The sequence below is a fragment of the Aedes aegypti genome, chromosome 2, assembly GCF_002204515.2.
Source record: "Aedes aegypti strain LVP_AGWG chromosome 2, AaegL5.0 Primary Assembly, whole genome shotgun sequence".
Taxonomy (NCBI): Eukaryota; Metazoa; Arthropoda; class Insecta; order Diptera; family Culicidae; genus Aedes; species Aedes aegypti.
Window position 1 is genome coordinate 176,141,635 of NC_035108.1, and position 20,500 is coordinate 176,162,134.

Below are 20,500 nucleotides of genomic sequence, written 5' to 3' on the forward strand. Positions count from 1 at the left end.
TGCGGCTTGAGAGAGGGTGGTTGTCGGTATTACACCGTTTGCAGAACGGGGCGAGGATGCAGGGATTTTCAAAATCGTTCTTATGCTTGCCAGAGCAATTACCGCATGTAGGGTTGTTCTGATGCTGACAACGGGCTCGCGTGTGTCCGAAATCCCAACAGCAATAACACAACATTGGTGTGGGATAGAACGGACGGGTACGGCATCGGATCCATCCAATATAGATGTCCTCGGGGATGACGGTGCCTTGGATTGTCAGTATGATGGTTGGGGTGTGGATTCGTTGTCCTCCGTCGCGCCTTGTAATTCTCCGCACTTCTTTAACACCTTGGTCTTTCAGCTCTTCAACCAGCTCCTCATCAGAGTAGGCACAAGTGTCACTGCAGCTGATAACGCATTTCGAAACGTTTAGCACCGGATGTTCCACAATCGTAATCGGAAAGCCATCAGCTAGTGTTGACATTTTCTTCAGCTTCTCAACGTGATTTTTGTTCCGTATTTTCAGCACGTACGTGCTTCCTCCTTTTTCCGGGTAGGCTCCGTCTATCTTCACTCCCAGATAACTTTCCACAGATTTTCGAAGGAGGAAAGGAGCTTGAGGAAGATTCCCCGAGACAGCTTGCATTCTCATCATCACCAATTGACCGTGATGGCCTTGAGGGTCTCCCCATTCAGGAAACAGAGGGCCTGCAAATTCCCCATCACGACAGTTGGACGGACCCGTGTCCCCTAGGGGAAAGGGGTCTAGCCCCGACGGCATGTCGGGGGACCTTCAGAACGCTTTAGTTTTAATTAACCACTGTGGAGATAGTAACCAGATGTAATACGCACCAAAGCGGGACAAAATTGTACATATTGCTTAAATAACAGCAATCCTCGCATGTACGCACACATCACTGTTCTATAGTGAAAAATATGCGCTAGAGGGCAAAGCGTTTAAGCAAAACTACAAAAAAAAATTACAAATTGTTTGAAGTTTCAATATTTTTTTTAATTAATTTTATTGATGTACAAGGGGGTCAGGGGCCAAGTCTCCAGCATAAGTTCAAAAACTCACACCTTCCATAATACGCCGGGGGTTTTGGAGTTTGCGAAGTAGGCAACGCAACATCTTTGACCAGAAGGTTCTTTAAGTTTTGCTTCTACTCTAGACTTCCACTACACGTATGAATGATACAAGATCAATAGAACATGGAATCAGTCATACATATAGCGGTAGTGAAGTGTTTTGCCTAAGGATTATGGAAAGAAGGGATTATGTGTGGTGTTTTGTAAATAGCTCTGTGGAACAAATTTGTTATTAGTCAAATAATTAGGCAATCTGATTTACCTTTCAATTTATAATAAGAAGGATTATAGAAACGTTATACTCATCGTTTTCTCGGCTATTACGCTGCCATGAAAACAATCTACTTATGTAGCTAAACATGCAGTAAAGCAAGTAATCTGTTATTTCGTAACTATTCATCTGAACTGCGTGTATTAAAGTTTTGTTCAACGTCGTTGCTGTACCAAGATTTTGTTTTGTCTTGTCATTTGTATGATGTTTCCAATTTAAGTATTATCTGTCGAATTAAATCTTCATTCTGAATTGTCGTTTCAGTAATTAGAATCCACCTTGTTATGTAAACTTCTACAAACAAAGTCAAGTAAACTACCTGTGTAACTTATTATTTAATCTGAAATGATTTGTTTTACGCTTAAAGTTTATTTTTTACTCATATTCCCTTGCTTTTTTGAAAAGGAAACATTGTGAAAATAAGCCATCCCAAATTTGTTTGAGAAAGTAGTGTCATTATTGTATTATTACTCACTTTTTTTGCTCGTTGATAATTATAGTATCCGCGTACGTGCTCGAGATATCAACATTTTCCAAGTGTTTTCGAGACAGTTTTTTTACGAAAAAGCCATCGGTGCTTAGCGATAAGTGTAAACCTGTGTTTTCACTAAAAAAAACGATTGATATCGGCGAAGAAAAGTGACTAAAACAGTTTGCAAAGTATTTTTCCGCGAGGCTTGGGTGACGCTTATCAACAACCGTCTCATTGTATGGCTATTGTGTGCGATATTGCGACCCGAGTAATAAGAGGTATTTGAACAAGAACAAATCGAACAAACAAACTTTTTCACTGAATTAGTGACTGTACGAAGAAGCATAGTGAGTCATCAAGCGTCGTTTACCTCCGGCCAGCCGGCATAATGCTGGCTAATGGTCGACCATTGCATCCAGGGGACCCTAGGGGCCCCGGCGGTGGTCTTTGTAGCATAGGAAACAGAAAGCATGCCGACTACACCGGTCGACTTCTGCCGGATTTCATGGACCCGGAAGGTACCGCAGGCGAATTGCAGTACTTGAAAATGGAAGCAATCACTGGTGTTATGCCGCAGGATCCGTTTCTCCTTCGCCTATCGGTGGAGAAGGCTATTGGAGGTCCAATTTTTGGAGCCTTCAAGGAGAACAAGGGTCTATCCTACGTTCTAAAAGTGCGGAGTCAGGAACAAGTAAGCCGGTTGTTACGTTTGTCACAACTCCAGGATAAGACCCCAATACGGAACACTGAACACCCTTTTCTGAACCAGAGGAAGTGCGTCGTGACGAACCATGACTCCACTGAGCTAAGCAATAGCTATCTACTCGAACAACTTGCGAAACAGGGAGTCAAAGAGGTTAAAAGAATCACGCGACGAACTCAGGATGGAAAGCGCGAGAATACGGCCACCATAATCCTTACGATCAGAGGCACCGTTATTCCGGATTACATTGACTTCGGGTGGTCGCGGTGCGAAACGAGAAAGTATTATCCTGCACCAATGTTATGCTTTCGCTGCTGGGAGTATGGTCACACGGGCAAGCGCTGTACCAGCCATCACCACGTGTGTGGCCTCTGCTGCAAAGTCCACCCAGAAGATCAAGAACCTGCCAATGCCGATGACAGAGCAATTGGAATACCCAAGCCGAGATACCAGTGTACGGAGACCCCATCCCGTAAACACTGCAAATCAGATCATGACGTGTCCAGTCGAAAGTGTCCGATGTACGAGAAAGAGATGGCTATTCAACAAATCCGAGTAGATATGGACGTTTCATACTCACAAGCCCGTAGGGAGTACGACTTTCGTCAAGGGGCCAACCGAAGCAATGGCACCTTTTCTGGAGTCGTTAATGCCAGTAAAGATGCTGAAATCATGGAACTCAAGAACACGATCAAGAAGCTGCAAACAGATGCCAAGTCGAAGGAGAAAAGGATGGCTGAGATGGAGCACGCCCTGGAAAATCACACCGTTGGTAATCGCATCGAAACTGTCAAAGAGCATGGTACCATCGGCGAACTCATAAAGCAATTTGCGGCTCTCACCGAAACTGTCAAGAATATGCAAGAGGCACTAGCGGCTAAGGATCGACATATCGTACGACAAAACCGCATTATCGCTGAGCTTCGTGGTAGCCAGAAAGCACCTACCCAGTAAACACACAATCGTATATGATAGGATAAAAGAGTACAAATGTGGAGGCGATATACGTACATTTTGCATGCAGCCTAATGGCGTATGTACGTATATCGCCTCCACTTTTGTACTCTTATGCGCTATCGTATACGAGTTTGTGTTTACTGGGTAGTGAACAGGACACACCAACGATCGTCGATCTCACGGAACTGAATGAGCAACCGAAAAACCCTAGCTCCCAATACTCTTCCGAATATTCTGGCAGTAATCAGCTCAACATTGACTCTAAAGTCACTGAGCGGGTCACAAACTGGATCTCCAACGTGGTACCGAAGAACAAAAAGGGAAGCGATAAAATAAACGACGGCAGCGTATCGGAGCACAGTATGACTTCGGCCATATCCAAGGCGACCCACACCTCAAACCCTCCTAAAAGAACCCACTCCAGTTCAGACTGTAGCTGCCCTTCCGGCAGGTCAAATTGCTCAAAAACCAACTCCAAGCGGAAAAGTAAACACCGCAGAGTAGGTAAAAATAAAAACTAAAAAAAAATCCGCACGCCCAGTCCTCTCATAACTTAACGGCCTCCATTAAATAGGGATATCACAATCTCCTGCAATTTTCACTCCGCAATCCAACATCGGCACAATAGATAGCCAAGATTTGACTGAACAACAACCAACCACCACTCAACAGTATCCGAATCAAGAAGAAGAAGAAGCGAATGTTGGAGGAAGCACAATTTTGTGCAACATCAACGTATCAGTTCCACTGTGTTGCGAGGAGCAATATGGCTGCATAAACGTTGTCGGCAACAGCCACGATCCATAGTCGAGGCGTTGCCATGGGAAACGATCGCAGCAATCTGTTTTTTCTTGTGCTATGGAATTTTAAGGCGAAGTAGGCCATCATTGAAATTTGTACGCGTCGTTGATGATTGTTGCTAATTCATCTCACAATTTCAAATCAAAGAAAATCAGGGTTTTGCACTGACACAGCTGAAAAAGTATCAGCATACTTTATGCATGTTAGCGCGTACAGTGATACTTTTTCAAGTCAATATAAACTATCCAGACTGAGTTTTATCTCTTTGAAATGCAAGCTGAAAAGTCATCATTGTTGGCAAAACGAATGACGGGCTACTTAGCCTTAAATAAAAATCGTTCTCTTGGCGTGTAGCCTTTCAGTAGTAAAGACGTGTTTTCATTTTCGCTCCCGAACCTGGTTCTGACTCTGCTAGTTCTCGAACAGCGAATAATACAACAGGGGCCAGGAAGAGCTGGGGCCCCGTCAGTGCGGACGTTACACCCCTACCGGAACTGACGAACAACCCCCACACGCAGAGAAAACAATTTTAATATCAAATATATTCTGTATCATTACAACAATATATCCGTATTATTTGCCGGCTTATAATTGCCTTTTATTGTTTCAATAACAACTCCTAATTTATTTCAAAAATAAAAATTGTTGAATTTGACAGCTGCGTTAAACGGGGTACAACAAAATATTTTTTTGTTTCAAATTTTTTTTCTTTTGAAACAACAAATTTTTGCATTGAAATAAAACCTTCCATTTTTTAAATTAAATTACACTGTTTTTTGATGTGACAATGTTCTTGTTTGAAATAAAAACACTGTTTTGTTGGTCCCAGTCCCTTTATTATTATTTTTTTTAGGAATTAAACAATAAACAACGAAAACGAAACCTCTACTTTACTTTTATTTTGTGAAAGTAGAAGAATTGGAACATGCACCAAAATCCATTTAACTGGAGAATGTTCTTTATCCGCTTCGCGACAAAGTGACGGGATGACATAACCGGCTCGTGTAAGAGTTGACTGCAATACTGGAGAATACATTAGTGGAATTAAAATTTTAGAAAAGATGGTTAATACTCACCAAAAATAATTCTGATTCTGGTTTTCCTTACTCCAAAACTGATACAAAAATCTATGACCTGAACTTCTCGCACGAACATTTTAACAACGCCATGTTCTTCAATTTAATATAATGTATCGGAAATATTCGCTTTTTCACCGGTTCTACTAAGCAACAAAATGGCGAGACAGTTTTTATGCTACGTGCATAATTATTAGAATCAATAATGATGTAAATTGAAACAAATAAACTTTCATTTGACGTAAAGTTTTTCTTTTGTTGTTTTAAAAACAAATCTTGTTAACAATGTACCCAGTAAATCCAACAATACTGTTGCTTTATTTTGATAAAAATGATTGTTGTTTCAACGCATTTTTTGTATTACAACAAATTGAACAAGTTTATTGAGAACAACAAAGTTATTTATTGTTTTGAATAGCTGGTATTTCTCTGCGTGCAGCTTCCTAGCGTAATTGTTTTATCTGGGACGCACAAGGGACATAGTACCCATCCCCCACAATTCCCAACAGACTGTCCGGGCAGCCAGGGCCACGTCGGTGCGGAAGTCTTGGTCGTACCGGAACCGGCGGACAACCTCTGGCACTCGTTCAGCAGTATTGGAAGATGGACGCAAAAGGGATTCACGTCCTATTCCCCTAAGGACAACGAGGGAAGCAAGCACTGCACTGAAGCACCTGCCACCGTACAGTGGGTGAAGATCGGGACGTCCAATTCCCCGAAGAACAACGTTGGAGTCAAGAACCCCCCCAGGTGGAACCCTAGAAGATCCTGTCAAACTCTCTTTGAGTCAAGAACAACTGCTACAACTAAAATTCCGAAAACTCGGAAGCATATGCCAGCGGCTTCTTCATCTCTGCCGAGTCTGGGTCCCACACTGGGACCTGCAGTCGGTGGAGCTCTGTCGAAGACTGCAAACGGCCCATTATTCGAACCAGAAAGTCCTGAAATGGCAACAACCGACACCACACAAGGAAGCCCTGTCTACGACCCCGCTTCGGAGACATCTTTCTTCGCCCCACTTGGACTGGGGGCTACAAATGCACAGCTCTATGACATCCTGCATTTCTCCCGCTATAGAACTCAAGTTGCAATTCTACCTGGATGTTCCACAGACTACAACAACGAATACCTTCGAAGTCCCAGATTAGCAATCCCTGTAACTCTGGCGAATATGGGACCTCCATTCGACGCAGCGATGTTGGAAACTACACACGACCCTCTATATGATCCAAAAATTTCGGCAAAGGTAATCGTTCAGTGTTTCCATTACAATGGAATATGAACGGCTACTGCAACAATCTTGCAGACCTAGAGTTTCTGGTAGAGGAAAAACTTTCGGCTATCCTGGCGATCCAAGAGACCCATCGCGTTGATCTCTCCATAATGAATAACACTCTTCGGAAAGGTTACCTGTTCGCCGCAACAGCCCCTCGTAGCGGACAACCCTGAGGAGAGCTGTCGTGAGCCACTACCTGTGACAGAAGGATAGCTAAGCTGGACTGTCAAAACGGATGACGAGTAAAAATATGAAAATAAACATACGGTGATAATTGGATTGAGCTAAAGTTACAGAGAATTGAATTTATTGAATTATTATTGATAGCAGAGGTAAATTACAATTGTATACTTAAATCTAGAATAAAACTTATGAACTATCTACAGGTTACATTAAAACTTATAAAATACTGTTGTGAAGTAGATAAAACGGTAGTACGGAGACTAAAATGTAAGTTGAAATGAATTTGTAAACAAAACTATCCTAAAATAAAAACCGTTGTTTTTAGCTTTAAGCTGATCATACCTAATTTGAAGGGACTGATTATTGCTGGAAGAACTCCAATCAACTCTATCGCAACAGTTACTTAAAGATTTTATCCAGATCGAGATGAATCTTCAGTCGAACGTTCGGCAGACCCGATCACGGACGAGGGCCATCCAGCAGGCAAATAACCTCAACACATATGGTACTGATGAGCCATCGAACCAACCTTCAGATGACAAGTCAGATGATTCGTTCATCCCGTCCATGGTCGACAGCGACGGAGGTGAGTTTCATGATTGTGTGGGATGTGATCGACCGAACAATTTCGAGCGGTACATGGTGCAGTGTCAGGGCTGTAACCACTGGTACCACTTTTCATGTGCGAACGTAAATACAACTACTGTACGTTCCACCAGTTTCAAGTGTACGAAATGTATCCCTGGCGAGGTTCCAAATGCTTCGGAAGCATCGCCAAGCGAGGTTTCGAATTCGTCCAGCATGCGCAGGGTCAGAGTTGAACTTGAATTGAGGCGCCTCGACGAAGAGAGGAAGCTTCTGGAAGATCTTAGTCGTGAGAGGATCGAAAAGGAGCGAGCACTTAATGAATGGGAACTTCAGGAAAGGCTTGAACGGGAAAAGCAGTTCATCGCTCGGAAGCACGAATTGCTGAGCCAGAATGACGGTGATGAGGGTAGAAGCATGCGCAGTATGCGGAGCAGTCAGAGTAGTAGAAAGCGAACAGAGGACTGGGTTAGGCAGGCCAAGGTAGCCGAGAGTTCCGGCAGGGCCATCGACCTGACGCCAACGTCAATGTCTGTGAGTGCTGGACATCTGGAAGATCCGCAGGTAGTTCACCCTTCTTCAACGCCACTTAGGACTGTTATTTCTCCCGTGAGTCACCCTTTGATCGGAGATAACGTGGCAGGTACTGGGTCAGAGGTGAAATCGATCCCAGGAACCTTGGGAAGCATCACGATTGGAGAAGATTCGGAGGATTCTGTTGAAGGTGCCGTCGGAGTAGACGTCAATCAGATCAAGCAGACATCCGATTTGCCTTTCGTCGATCTTCAGCCATACGCAGATATCTTGAAGATTGAGGATGCAGCACCAATTATTCCGAACACCGGTGCTATTTCTAAATTAACTCGTTTCGGAGACCACTGCTACAAACGTTGGAGCGTAGAAACTGGAGATCTTCGAAGGAGAAATGCCATGCAGATCCAGCATCATGTGGAAATAGAGCGCGACAACATCCGGGATTTATCGAAGAAATACCAGGTGGACATCGAAGCTAGACGCAAACGAGAGTTGGAGCTTGTGAATCGGATTGCCAGTTTACAAGTACAGTACGAGAGAGCTGAAGGTAGTTCGTGAATCGGAAGAAGGTTTGCGGATGCAGTTGAAACGTCGCGACTGTGAACTGGCAGCCTTGAAGAATAAGGTTGGCATTATAGAGAAGCAACGCATCGAGGAGAATGAGCGATTCTGTACTTCGGAAGCAGATTTACGGGATCAGCTAAATCGATGCAAACGGGATTGTGAAGCACTTCAGTTCCAGTTAGCGGAAATAGAGAATGAAGTTCAGAGTCTTCGAGACTTAGAGCGGCAGTTGCAGTCCGAAATCAATGCGGGACGCCAGCGTGAAAATGAAGCGATTCGTCTGCGGAATGTAGCAGAAAAGGAGTACAGGGAGTTGCATGAAGAAGTACAACAAATTATCAACGAAGGTAGATCAACAGACGGTAGATCTTCTCCACCGTTGCCACCCCCTCCAGCGTCTTGGCTTGACTCAACGGATGCACCCACTGGTGGAATCGGCAATCAAGGAGAGTCTTGTTTTCCACCCGTTCCCGTTCCACTACTTCCGATGGATGAAAGAATGTTTGGTGGTCGCCTTGAATTCGGGGAACCGTTCAGAGTTCCTAATGGAGAACCCAATAATATTCCTGGTACATTCCACTCCACTTCCAATGTCTTCGCTCCTATTTCGAGAATCGCCACTCAACCAACTTCACAAACTTTTTTGCCAACCTACGTAAATACTACTGGACCTTCACCTCAGCAGCTTGCAGCTAGACAGGTTGTCACTAAGGAACTCCCAATTTTCTCCGGGGATCCGGTTGATTGGCCGCTGTTTATAAGCAGCTTCCGCCATTCAACAGAAACTTGTGGATATACCGATTCCGAAAACCTTCTACGGTTGCAACGTAGCTTGAAAGGTGGCGCGAAGGATTCAGTTAGCAGTTTTTTGCTTCACCCAGCGACTGTGCCTCAGGTAATATCCACACTACAACAGTTGTACGGCCGTCCAGAGCAGATAGTCAATAATATGATTGCCAAAGTTCGGGCAACCCCTCCTCCGAAACCTGACCGACTGGAGACACTCGTAAGCTTTGGACTGGTTGTACAAAATCTTTGTGGACATCTGAAAGCCGTGGGGTTAGAGAGACATCTTGCGAATCCAATATTGCTCCAGGAGTTGGTAGACAAACTGCCAGCGACAGTGAAGTTCAATTGGGCACTTTACCAAGAACAAGCTCCAGTGGTGGATTTAAGCGTCTTCAGTGATTACATGGCTAAGGTCTCATCCGCTGCAAGTGGTGTTACACAACTTGTCAGCATCCCACAGAAGGCAATAAGAGAAGAGCGAAGCCGACAGAAGGAAAAATCGTTCGTAAATGCACACGTTACCACGGAACAATCTAGTCGTAACCAAGAAGCAGTAAAGGCTGTGACCAACGATGGTAAGCGGAAAGAAAATGATATTGGCCTAAGTAACGGGAAATCGTGTTCGATCTGCAACACCGATAGCCACCAAATTGGAAATTGCGCGACGTTCAAAAGACTGGACTTGGATGGAAGATGGAAGGCAGTGAAGGTGAACAAACTGTGTGCTCGTTGCCTTACACCTCATGCTAGGTGGCCGTGTAAAGGAGAGATCTGTGGGATCAACGAGTGCCCCAAGCGACACCATCGTTTGCTGCATTTCGAACCACCAGCGAAGACTACCAGTGCAGTAGTAACCATCCATCGGCAGTTGTCATCGTCTACGCTCTTCCGCATTCTGCCGGTTACCTTGTTCGGGAAAAGGGGTCAGCTCAATACCTACGCCTTCCTCGACGACGGGTCTTCTGTAACACTTGTGGAGCGATCGATTGCAGATGCTATTGGAGTTAGCGGAGATTTAGAGACTTTGCACATAGAATGGACCGGAGGAATTAACAAAACGATTACCGGCACAGAGGTTGTCACTATGGATATATCCGCACTTGGAAGAACCAAGCGGTACAAGATGTCAGAGGTTTACACCGTCGATAATCTTGGCTTACCGCGACAGACAACAGACTATGAAGAGCTCGCTGCGCGTTTCGATCACCTCAGTAATCTTCCAATCAAGAGTTTCAAGTCTGCTGTACCAGGAATTTTGATTGGACAAAGCAATTGTCATCTTCTAGCTACCCTGAAACTCCGAGAAGGCAAGCTAAACGAGCCGATCGCAACAAAAACCAGGATCGGATGGGCAGTTTGTGGAAGTTTGCGGAAGCCACAATCAAATACCATGCGAAAGCTACTCCACATGCATGCTGAACCGACAGTTGTAGATCTCCATGAGTACGTTCGTCGTTTCTTTGATATCGAGAGCTTGGGTGTAGCCGTTGTACCAGCTGTGAAAGGTGCAGAAGAACAGCGTGCATGTGACATTCTAGCGGCAACAACACGGCGGACAAACACCGAGAAGTACGAGACGGGTCTGCTCTGCAAACACGATTATGTAGAGTTTCCAGACAGCCGACCGATGGCGGAAAAAAGATTCAAATGTCTTGAAAAGCGTTTAGCACGGGATCCAAACTTGTACGACGGTGTCCGGCAGCAGATAGCCGAATTCAAAAACAAGGGATACATACACGAAGCAACGGCTGGCGAAATCCATGGGTTTGATCTACGCCGTACGTGGTATTTGCCAATTGGAGTCGTTGTTAACGAAAAGAAACCGGGTAAAGTCAGAATTATCTGGGACGCTGCAGCGAAAGTGGACGGTATATCGCTAAACACAATGTTGCTCAAGGGACCAGACCTTCTAACACCATTGCTATCCGTGATGTTTCCATATCGGGAACGTCAAGTTGCAGTGTCCGCAGACATAAAAGAAATGTTCCTGCAAATCATGATACGCCAACAGGATCGAAGCGCCTTGCTGTTCCCATACAGGGATTCTCCAGATCTTCCGATGACCACCATGGTATCGGATGTGGCAATATTCGGGGCCGCTTTTTTTTTTACTATTACGTTTATTTGAAGGCTCACACGCCGTATCCGGCATCACAGAGCCGATATTCAGCTTCTATTATGAATAGAAAAATTCAAACCCTTATTATGTTCATTATTAGTTACACCCTTCTCAATTTCCGATGATACAACGATCGCAGTATGATCAGTGTTTGGGGAACACTGATCAGAACAAGCCTTCTTTTTGGTTTCGCTTTTCTCGTTGACCCGTCTCGATCGCCGTCGCTTATTTGTAGCCTCATTGTGTTCCGTGGATGAGTTTGACGCATTGTCATCATCGGTCCAGTCGTCGTCATTGTTGTCGTCGTTCTGTTGTTTCGCTTCTGCTGGTTCACTTGCACGAACAGGAGATGGTGATTTTTGCCGGTTGTCGTTTATCGGAGGAAAGTCATCCTGATTAAACAACTCGTCCGACGATTTGGGTGCTGTCGATGTTCGCGATGATTTATTGGTTGGTGCGGGACTTGAATTCGGACACTTCTCGCCGGGATGAGTCGATTGGCCGCATCGTTGACATGATTTGGGCTGGTTGATATACGAAACCATTGTAGGCTCGTTTTCAATAGTGATGAAAGAAGGAATTTGTCGAAATAAGTTCATCCTAAGCACTCGTACTCCGTTAGATATCCCGGGAAAGTAGTGCTTCCACTTCTCGTTTCTAATGGAGATTACCTCTCCATACTTCATCATGTGGTCAGCAACGGTAACGTGGCTCATCGACGGTGGGAGGTCGTGGACACGAACCGTCACTGCGTCACAATCGATGTAGACCGGAATCCGAAATTTCGTATTACCGCAAAGCATAGCACGCTTCCAATTATGCTCTGATTGGTAGCGAACGGCAATTTCTTGCGTTTTCATTTCTATAAGCACACAGTTGCGCGTGTGATGCAACTGTATGCTTTTGAGGTCCGCAAGCTGGAGCTTTATTTCATTCTCCAAAAAATCCTTCACTTTTGCCACATCAGGGCGAACGGGGAGGACACTAAAGTCAACCACTAGAGTATTTTTCCGCGTACCGGACATTTTCTACGAAATGCGAACGAAAGCGAGAGAGGCGAAGAAGTACGTCCGACGCGAGCAGAGATCGGGTTGCAACTGATTCGGGGCCGCTTGTTCTCCAGCGCACTCGCAATACGTTAAAAACCTAAACGCGACGGAGCAAGAAGCGGAACTTCCACGAGGAGCAGCAGCGGTGAAGAAGCGGCATTATGTGGACGATTATGTAGATAGTTTTGACACCGTGGAGGAAGCTGTTGAAGTTGCGAAGGAAGTGATTGAAGTCCACAAACGAGCTGGCTTCCATATTCGCAATTGGATGTCGAGTGACGGAAGTGTATTAGAGAAGTTAGGTGAATCAAGTGCTAAACCATCGAAGGCCATGTTTCCGGAGAAAGAAATCGGAGTTGAGCGAGTGTTGGGAATGGCGTGGATTCAAGACGAAGACGTTTTTGCCTTTTCGTTGCAACTTTGCGAGAAGGTGCGTTGTCTGTTGCAAGACACTAAAACTCCCACTAAGAGAGAAATGCTTCGACTAGTAATGAGCATCTATGATCCGCTAGGGCTAGTGGCATCTTTCGTAATCCACGGCAAAATTCTTATACAAGAAGTATGGCGAACTGAAACGGATTGGGATAGCCATATTCCGGAGGAAATAGCAGCTCGTTGGGCGGAATGGATTGCAGTGCTCAACAAAATGAATGGATTGCGTATTCCTCGCTGTTATTTTCCGGGATATGATCCGGAAAGCTTCAAAACCCTACAGCCAAGCATGGGAAAATTCACTCACTCACCCGAACGCCACCGATAAAAAATAGCAAAAAATCTGCTGCTTCCGAACATTCAGTGATAGCTGAATCGTACTGGGTGGAGTGTAGCATGAAAGCGTCAAAACCGATTGTGTAAAAGCAAGAATCGGAAGGAACATGAAGAGAAGTGAATACCAATACACTTGTGTCTGCGAGGCACGAGTGAAAGCATTAAGCATCCATTCACCGAATGCATTGAACTGAGTGAGCGGATTCCCACTCACTGAATCATTCCGTGGTGTGAATTGCCAGTCAGTGAACACTCATCAGCACTCAAATCCGAATGCTACTCCAACGGAATCAGAATGTAAACAATCATTCGGTATGCATTCGGTTGCCTTCGGCTTTTAGAATCGGTAGCGACTCAATCGGTTGTCGTTTTTGTTTCGCTTGGCGCTCGCCGAAGAAGCAGAATGGGCACTGGAAATTGAAACGTTCGGCTTGGTTAGAGAAACGGCTTTCTCGCTCCCGACTGTACGTGGAAGCGAGTGAGGGAAACACAAAAACTGAGTGAGCGTTTCCCATGCTTGCCTACAGCTACACGTATTCGTGGACGCAAGTGCACAGGCTTTCTCAGCGGTAGCGTATTTCCGGATCATCGATCAAGGGCAAATCAGGGTGGCACTGGTTTCGTCGAAAACGAAGGTCGCACCACTTCGAGGTCTTTCGATACCACGACTTGAGTTAATGGCGGCATTACTGGGCGCTCGTTTGCGGAAGACTATAGAACAGAACCATTCGTTGAAGATCCGGAAAACTTATTTTTGGAGTGATTCCTCGACCGTTTGCTCATGGATCAAATCAGATACCCGTCGGTATCGCCAGTTTGTCGCATTCAGAGTCGATGAGATACTGAACCTTTCCAGCATTGATGAATGGCGGTGGATTTCGACGAAAGTTAACGTGGCAGACGAAGCAACCAAATGAGGAAAAGGTCCTTCCTGTAATGTAGATAGTCGTTGGTTTCAGGGGCCGGAATTTCTCTACAGCTACGAAACAGATTGGTTGCCGGTCCCAGACGAAGGTGTAGATGAAAGCGATAAAGAATTACGAGAAGCGTACGTTTGTAGTCATCTAGTTCGAGAATCACTGGTGGATGTCGAAAGGTTTTCTCGGTTTGAAAGATTGCTGCGTTCGGTAGCGTACGTCCACCATTTCGTGGATAATCTGCGTGCGTCAAAGAAAAGTACACCTAATGATACCGTTGGCTTGACCAGTGCCGAAATCCAGAGTGCGGAGAGAACATTGTGGCTTCTTCCGCAATCGGAAGCGTTTCCAGATGAAGTAGCGGTGTTAAAGCGAAATTTGGATCAGAGCGGAGTAAGTCAAAGACAGATTAAAGCATCTAGCTGTCTTGTGAAGCAATCACCATTTGCCGATGAATACGGCGTGTTGCGGGTAGGCAGTAGAGCTGCAGAAGCTCAGGTACTTGCCTACAATGCGAAGTTTCCAATAATACTGCCGAGAAAGCATCGAATTACGGAGCTGCTGGTAGACTTTTATCACCGGAAGTACGGTCATGCAAATGATGAAACAATTGTCAACGAGATTCGTCAGAAATTTCACGTGGCACGCTTACGAGTGGAAATTCGCTTAACCAGGAAACGCTGCATGTGGTGCCGCGTTTATAAGGCGACACCAGTCGCTCCAAAAATGGGACCGCTTCCGGCGATACGTTTAGAGCCCTGCGTACGTCCGTTTACCTACGTGGGAGTAGACATCTTCGGGCCGTATTTGGTGAAGGTCGGGCGGATTGCAGCAAAGCGATGGGTTTGCCTTTTTACCTGCCTGACGATCAGGGCTGTGCACCTCGAAGTAGTTACGAGCTTGTCTACCGATGCATGTAAGAAGGCGATTAGAAGATTTGTAGCCCGGCGCGGGTCTCCAGAAGAAATTTACTCGGACAACGGGACAAACTTTGTAGGAGCCAGTCGGGAGTTGCAGGATGAAATCGGAAGGATTTACACAGAATTGGGTAGTACCTTCACAAATGCCCAAACCCAGTGGCGTTTCAACCCTCCTGCAGCTCCTCATATGGGGGGCTGTTGGGAAAGAATGGTTCGTGCCGTAAAGTCGGCACTTGGATGTATTCCTGTAGTACGAAAATTGGATGATGAATCATTTGTCACGGTGTTGGTAGAAGCAGAGAACATGGTAAACTCTAGGCCGCTCACATTCATCCCTCTTGAAACGGCCGACCATGAGGCGTTGACACCCAACCATTTCCTGTTATTAAGTTCAAATGGAGTACGAGAACCAGAAAAGTTCCCGACAGATGCAGGAATGGCTTTGAGAAATAGCTGGAATTTAGTAAAGCACACACTAGATTGCTTCTGGCGTCGTTGGGTAGTGGAATACCTGCCAACAATCATTCGTCGGACAAAGTGGTTTCGAGACGTTCAGCCGATCAACGTACTTGTAGTTGATGAAAACGTTAGGAACCGTTGGTTACGGGGACGAGTAATACGAACTATTCCTGGCAAGGACGGTGTGACACGCCAAGCGGAAGTGAAGACTTCTGGAGGAGGAATTTTGAAGAGGCCTGCTACGAAGTTGGCAGTGTTGGACGTAGCAAAATCTGGTGACGCTGAACCGGAAGTTAAGGCGACACCGGGGGGAGGATGTTCGCCGCAACAGCCCCTCGTAGCGGACAACCCTGAGGAGAGCTGTCGTGAGCCACTACCTGTGACAGAAGGATAGCTAAGCTGGACTGTCAAAACGGATGACGAGTAAAAATATGAAAATAAACATACGGTGATAATTGGATTGAGCTAAAGTTACAGAGAATTGAATTTATTGAATTATTATTGATAGCAGAGGTAAATTACAATTGTATACTTAAATCTAGAATAAAACTTATGAACTATCTACAGGTTACATTAAAACTTATAAAATACTGTTGTGAAGTAGATAAAACGGTAGTACGGAGACTAAAATGTAAGTTGAAATGAATTTGTAAACAAAACTATCCTAAAATAAAAACCGTTGTTTTTAGCTTTAAGCTGATCATACCTAATTTGAAGGGACTGATTATTGCTGGAAGAACTCCAATCAACTCTATCGCAACAGTTACCAATGGTCAATCAAAATGGGCTTAAACTCATACCAGTCTGCGGCGATCGGTGTCGCCTCGGATCTGCCCTTGACAGTGGTCAGTAGCTGTAGCAATTCGCATATCATGGCCGCTTCCGGTATCAGTAATATCAATATATGTACCAAACGGGCACATACCGAACGTAAAAGCTCAGCTTTGTGATCTGGTTAATCAAGCCAGTCGTTCTCCTCGGAGATTTTAACAGTCATCATCACACATGGGGAAGCAGAAAATCCAACGTACGAGGTACTGCTATCACAAATTTCGCCGTTCGCAAAAACCTCGTGATTATGAACGATGGGGCACCTACGTTCATCCGAGGTCGAGTGGAGTCCGCCATCGACCTATCAATCGTATCTGCATCAACCAGAGCTGCCAGATGATTTGATAGAAAATCTGTATCTACCGGGTTAAAAAAAAACTGTGTCCCATACAAAAAAATCTGTGTCCATACAAAAATTGTTGATAAAAAATCTGTGTTCCATACAAATTGAATCTGTGTCAGAATAAAAATATCTGTGTAATACAGAGAAATCTGTATATCTGGCAGCGCTGGCATCAACTCTCAGCCGCTTCCTCTGGTCAGTTAACGATGACACCCGGGGTAGCGATCACTTTCCCACACTCAAAAAAATCCAAACGTCATTGCTACGTGAAAAATCACGTAGATCATTCCAAATTCATTTTACCTCCACTGCACCTGACTAAGATAAAGATTACTAAACCATTCATAACCACCAAATAGTGACTCGGTAATGTTTACTGAGGTTACCTATTGCGCTTACGTGGAATTCACGTAGGTGCCTGAGTTCATTTTGACATCTGCATAGTGTACGTACATTCGGTGTTGAGTTCAAATCCTAAGATGGCGCCCGCTTGATTTTGAAGAACTTCAGAACCTGCTGCTGCTTTAAACACTGTTTAAGATTGATTTTAAGGTAAATATGCTTTGAATACCGAAGAATCCCTGCATTACTTCATATTTTATACGTGATTTATAACCTCTATCAATTATAGCACGCGAAGGCTACAACAAGACAGACCAAACTCACAAACAGGATTCAAAATGCTCAGATTGACAATAAAAATATCACAATCTTTTAAGTTTGTTTACATGTTCCAATTGGGAAGTAGTTTTCTTCCAAAGCTTCTGATAGGCTTTGGATTGGTCTTTATTACAGTTAAATTTAATGCAAAACCATCTAGGTCCTATTGAAACGCTTCGTAAAGGCTGCCGGAAAATCCACGTAGCTCTTACGTGTAGCGACGATGGAATGGACAAAGTTCAAAAGTTCATGCGTTCATTCTGGGCTACCTATGATTAACGTAAGAGCTACGTGGAAAGTGCGATGGAAAAAAATCACGTATGTTTTCACGTAACAATGACGTTTGGATTATTTTGAGTGCATGTCGATCACTATTGCAGGAACAACAAAACCCGAAACATCCCGTCGCCCTCGCTGGCTTTATAACAAAGCAAATTGGACGGAGTTTCAGGCGGCGCTTGAATGGATCATTAAAATAACCAAAACGGCCGCTATGGTAAGCATAGATAGCGCCACCGTAGCCTTGTGTGTTTGACAGAACAGCAATGCTGTCACAATGTTAAATCCCATATACAGTGGCGCCTTTGTTTTGATGCGGTGAGCACTTGCAAAAACTACCTTCAATGATCCATTAGTAAAATAGTAGTAAAATTCATTTCAGTGTATGATTCATACTAGCAATGGCCCTCTCCTAATCGCCACCGACTCAGCCAGTGTTCTTATAGGCCTATTCACATGACGTCTCAAATCAGCTGATCGGGAAGCACTTTGACAGTTCTTCTATGAAAATGACAGGCCCGTGTTAGCACTGGTCCTCCACCGATGTAAACAAATTCATAGACGGATCTGTCACATGAAAAGGCCTATGGTCATCATGTCGGCAACCAATAAACACCCCTTTATCCAAGGAATCCAAAAAATACTAACCGACAACCCCACCAAATTTACTTTCATCTGGGTCCCTGGCCACTGCGGGATCCCTGGAAATGAGAACGCCGATATTAAAGCATGGATCAAGCATCGGATTAAGGAAGCCTGGTCGCAAGAATGGGATAAAGAGTGACAGCTGTTTTGCCGTTAAATTAAAGCTGAAACGACCAGCGTTGACGTAAGTCTTCGAAGATTAGACAGTTGTTCAAAATGTGTTCCACTGAGTTCGTGACCTGACATGTGTCACATTTTTTGTGAATATGGACCTTTGCACTAGTTCACTAGGTCGTGCTTCCTGCTTTCATGTCATGAGACAAACGAGTGCGACCAGTTCGAAGGCGAGACAACACTATCTGTTCCCTCCGGGAAGGGAGGTCATCCCGAGGTGTCGTTTCAGCTTTAATTTTACGGCGTTTCAGCTTTAATTTTACAGCTGTCGCTCTTTATCCCATCAGTTGTAACAGGTCTGATAAATGGAAGCAGCGAACAAGAGCCCCAAAGACAGAGCGATGATAAAATCCATTTTTCTCGGGTTTATTCCTGTGGCCGGAGTTATTCCGGTGGGTCAAGTCGGGTAAAAAAGAGACGTGCAAAGATATATTCATTTTTTTTGCAACGACATTCATCTTAATTTGTATAAATCATTAAGATCTGATATTCAACATAATAAATGAAGAGGTTTGCACTAGTAATCCTTTATAATATATTATATTATTATATATATATTATATTTATCTATAAAGGATCACTAGTTTGCACCATTTAGTATGTACCAGATGTGGCCACTCGGACATAATGCCCTGAGGAACCGGCTGTAGTTTTGTTGGAACCGTTTCCCGAGATCCTTTGGTCACGTTTGGAAATTAGATATAGGTACTTACGTGCGAGTATACTCACAAAAAATATTTGAAATCTGTTAAGTATTCGCTGAGCGGTGAAGATATTCAAGATTTTTATCAAACCATGAGTAAGTATTTGACTCATTTTGTACGTTCAGAAAATTTGGAATTTGTTTTCCTTTTAGGCTGATACAAATATTAATTTTCTTTTATGTCACCCCCCCCCTTCGAAAATCCGAAAATTTTGAAGGGGAGAAAAAAAAAAGATTCATCATTTTTTTGACATCAGTTAGGTTTTTTCAATTTACAAAGTAAAAAACAAGTAAAATAATGATCCAGAGGATGATTAAAAACAGTTTAACAACTATCATTAAAAATAAAAATTTCGAAAAAATAACTTTTTTTTCATTTTTATTTTTTTGTTCCTTATTTATTTTTATCCCCCCCCTCGTACCTTCCAAAAGGTCTCGGACATAAAAGAAATTTAATATTTGTATCAGCCTTATTTCTTAGCAAAATCATGGTTTTTATTAAATTCGAAGCTTAAAGTTTGTTTCGTAGCATTCTAGAAAACGAAACGAAAAGAGTACTTAGCAGAATTCCGCAGAATATTAGGACATATATTTTTAAAAGACAATTTTACACCGTCTTCAGCCAAAGGCTGCACAAACTGGACGATCACTAACATTAGGCAACGGAAACGGACAACACGAAACACCCAGTAGCCCAGTGATAAATTTTTCGTTTGACGAAAAGTTTCCACCGAGTGCGGGAAACGAACCCGCACCTCATGGCACAATACGCCTAAACGACTGACGCCGCTAACCGCACGGCCACGAACATTATTCTTTAAAAAAATCAAAGAAAAGCTTCAAATGAAAAAGTTTTTTGATAGAATTGTCCTTTGCAAGATTTGTGATGAATCATGGGCAGGATTTTTCTGATGGAACGCTGTGCATAATTTCACAGAATCTGAACAAACCATGCAAAAGATAGCTTGAAAACATTGTGAACTTTTGAAGAACTTCAATGCTATCAATCAAATAAGGAACATTGAAAGAATGAGCATGAGTATTATACTTATACTGCCCCCCAATAGGAATTCGGTGGTCACCCTGAGTTTATTTCGTTCTTCAATAATGAACTTACCATTTGTTCTAATCCCCAGGAATTATCGTTGGATGCGTGCTCGGAGGAAATAGTGTTCATATTTCGCAATCAAGTCAACCAGCGGGAAAAGTAGCAGCTATTCAAGAAACGCAATTTTCATTTTACAATCAAGAAAAGAAATTCCTTGATTTTTTTTATTCGTCATTTTCGAGATAGATGAATGTATAAATCATTAAGATCTGATATTCAACATGATAAATGAAGAGGTTTGCACTA

General features: G+C 43.8%; 2 protein-coding genes across 2 annotated transcripts in view; one reads left to right on the forward strand and one right to left on the reverse strand.

The window, feature by feature from the left end:
• LOC5574335 (acetyl-coenzyme A transporter 1) overlaps positions 1 to 1,837 on the reverse strand; it is a 30,853-nt gene extending 29,016 nt beyond the window's left edge. Inside the window, exon 1 of the mRNA XM_021843226.1 lies at positions 1,815 to 1,837. The gene's annotated coding sequence lies outside the window, so the exon portion shown is untranslated. The remainder of the gene's footprint in view (positions 1 to 1,814) is intronic.
• LOC5574334 (DNA repair and recombination protein RAD54B) overlaps positions 1 to 20,368 on the forward strand; it is a 28,796-nt gene extending 8,428 nt beyond the window's left edge. Inside the window, exon 3 of the mRNA XM_021843225.1 lies at positions 20,283 to 20,368. Coding sequence (XP_021698917.1) covers positions 20,283 to 20,357 — 75 coding nt within the window. The 3' untranslated portion in view covers positions 20,358 to 20,368. The remainder of the gene's footprint in view (positions 1 to 20,282) is intronic.
• Positions 20,369 to 20,500: the final 132 nt, after the last annotated feature.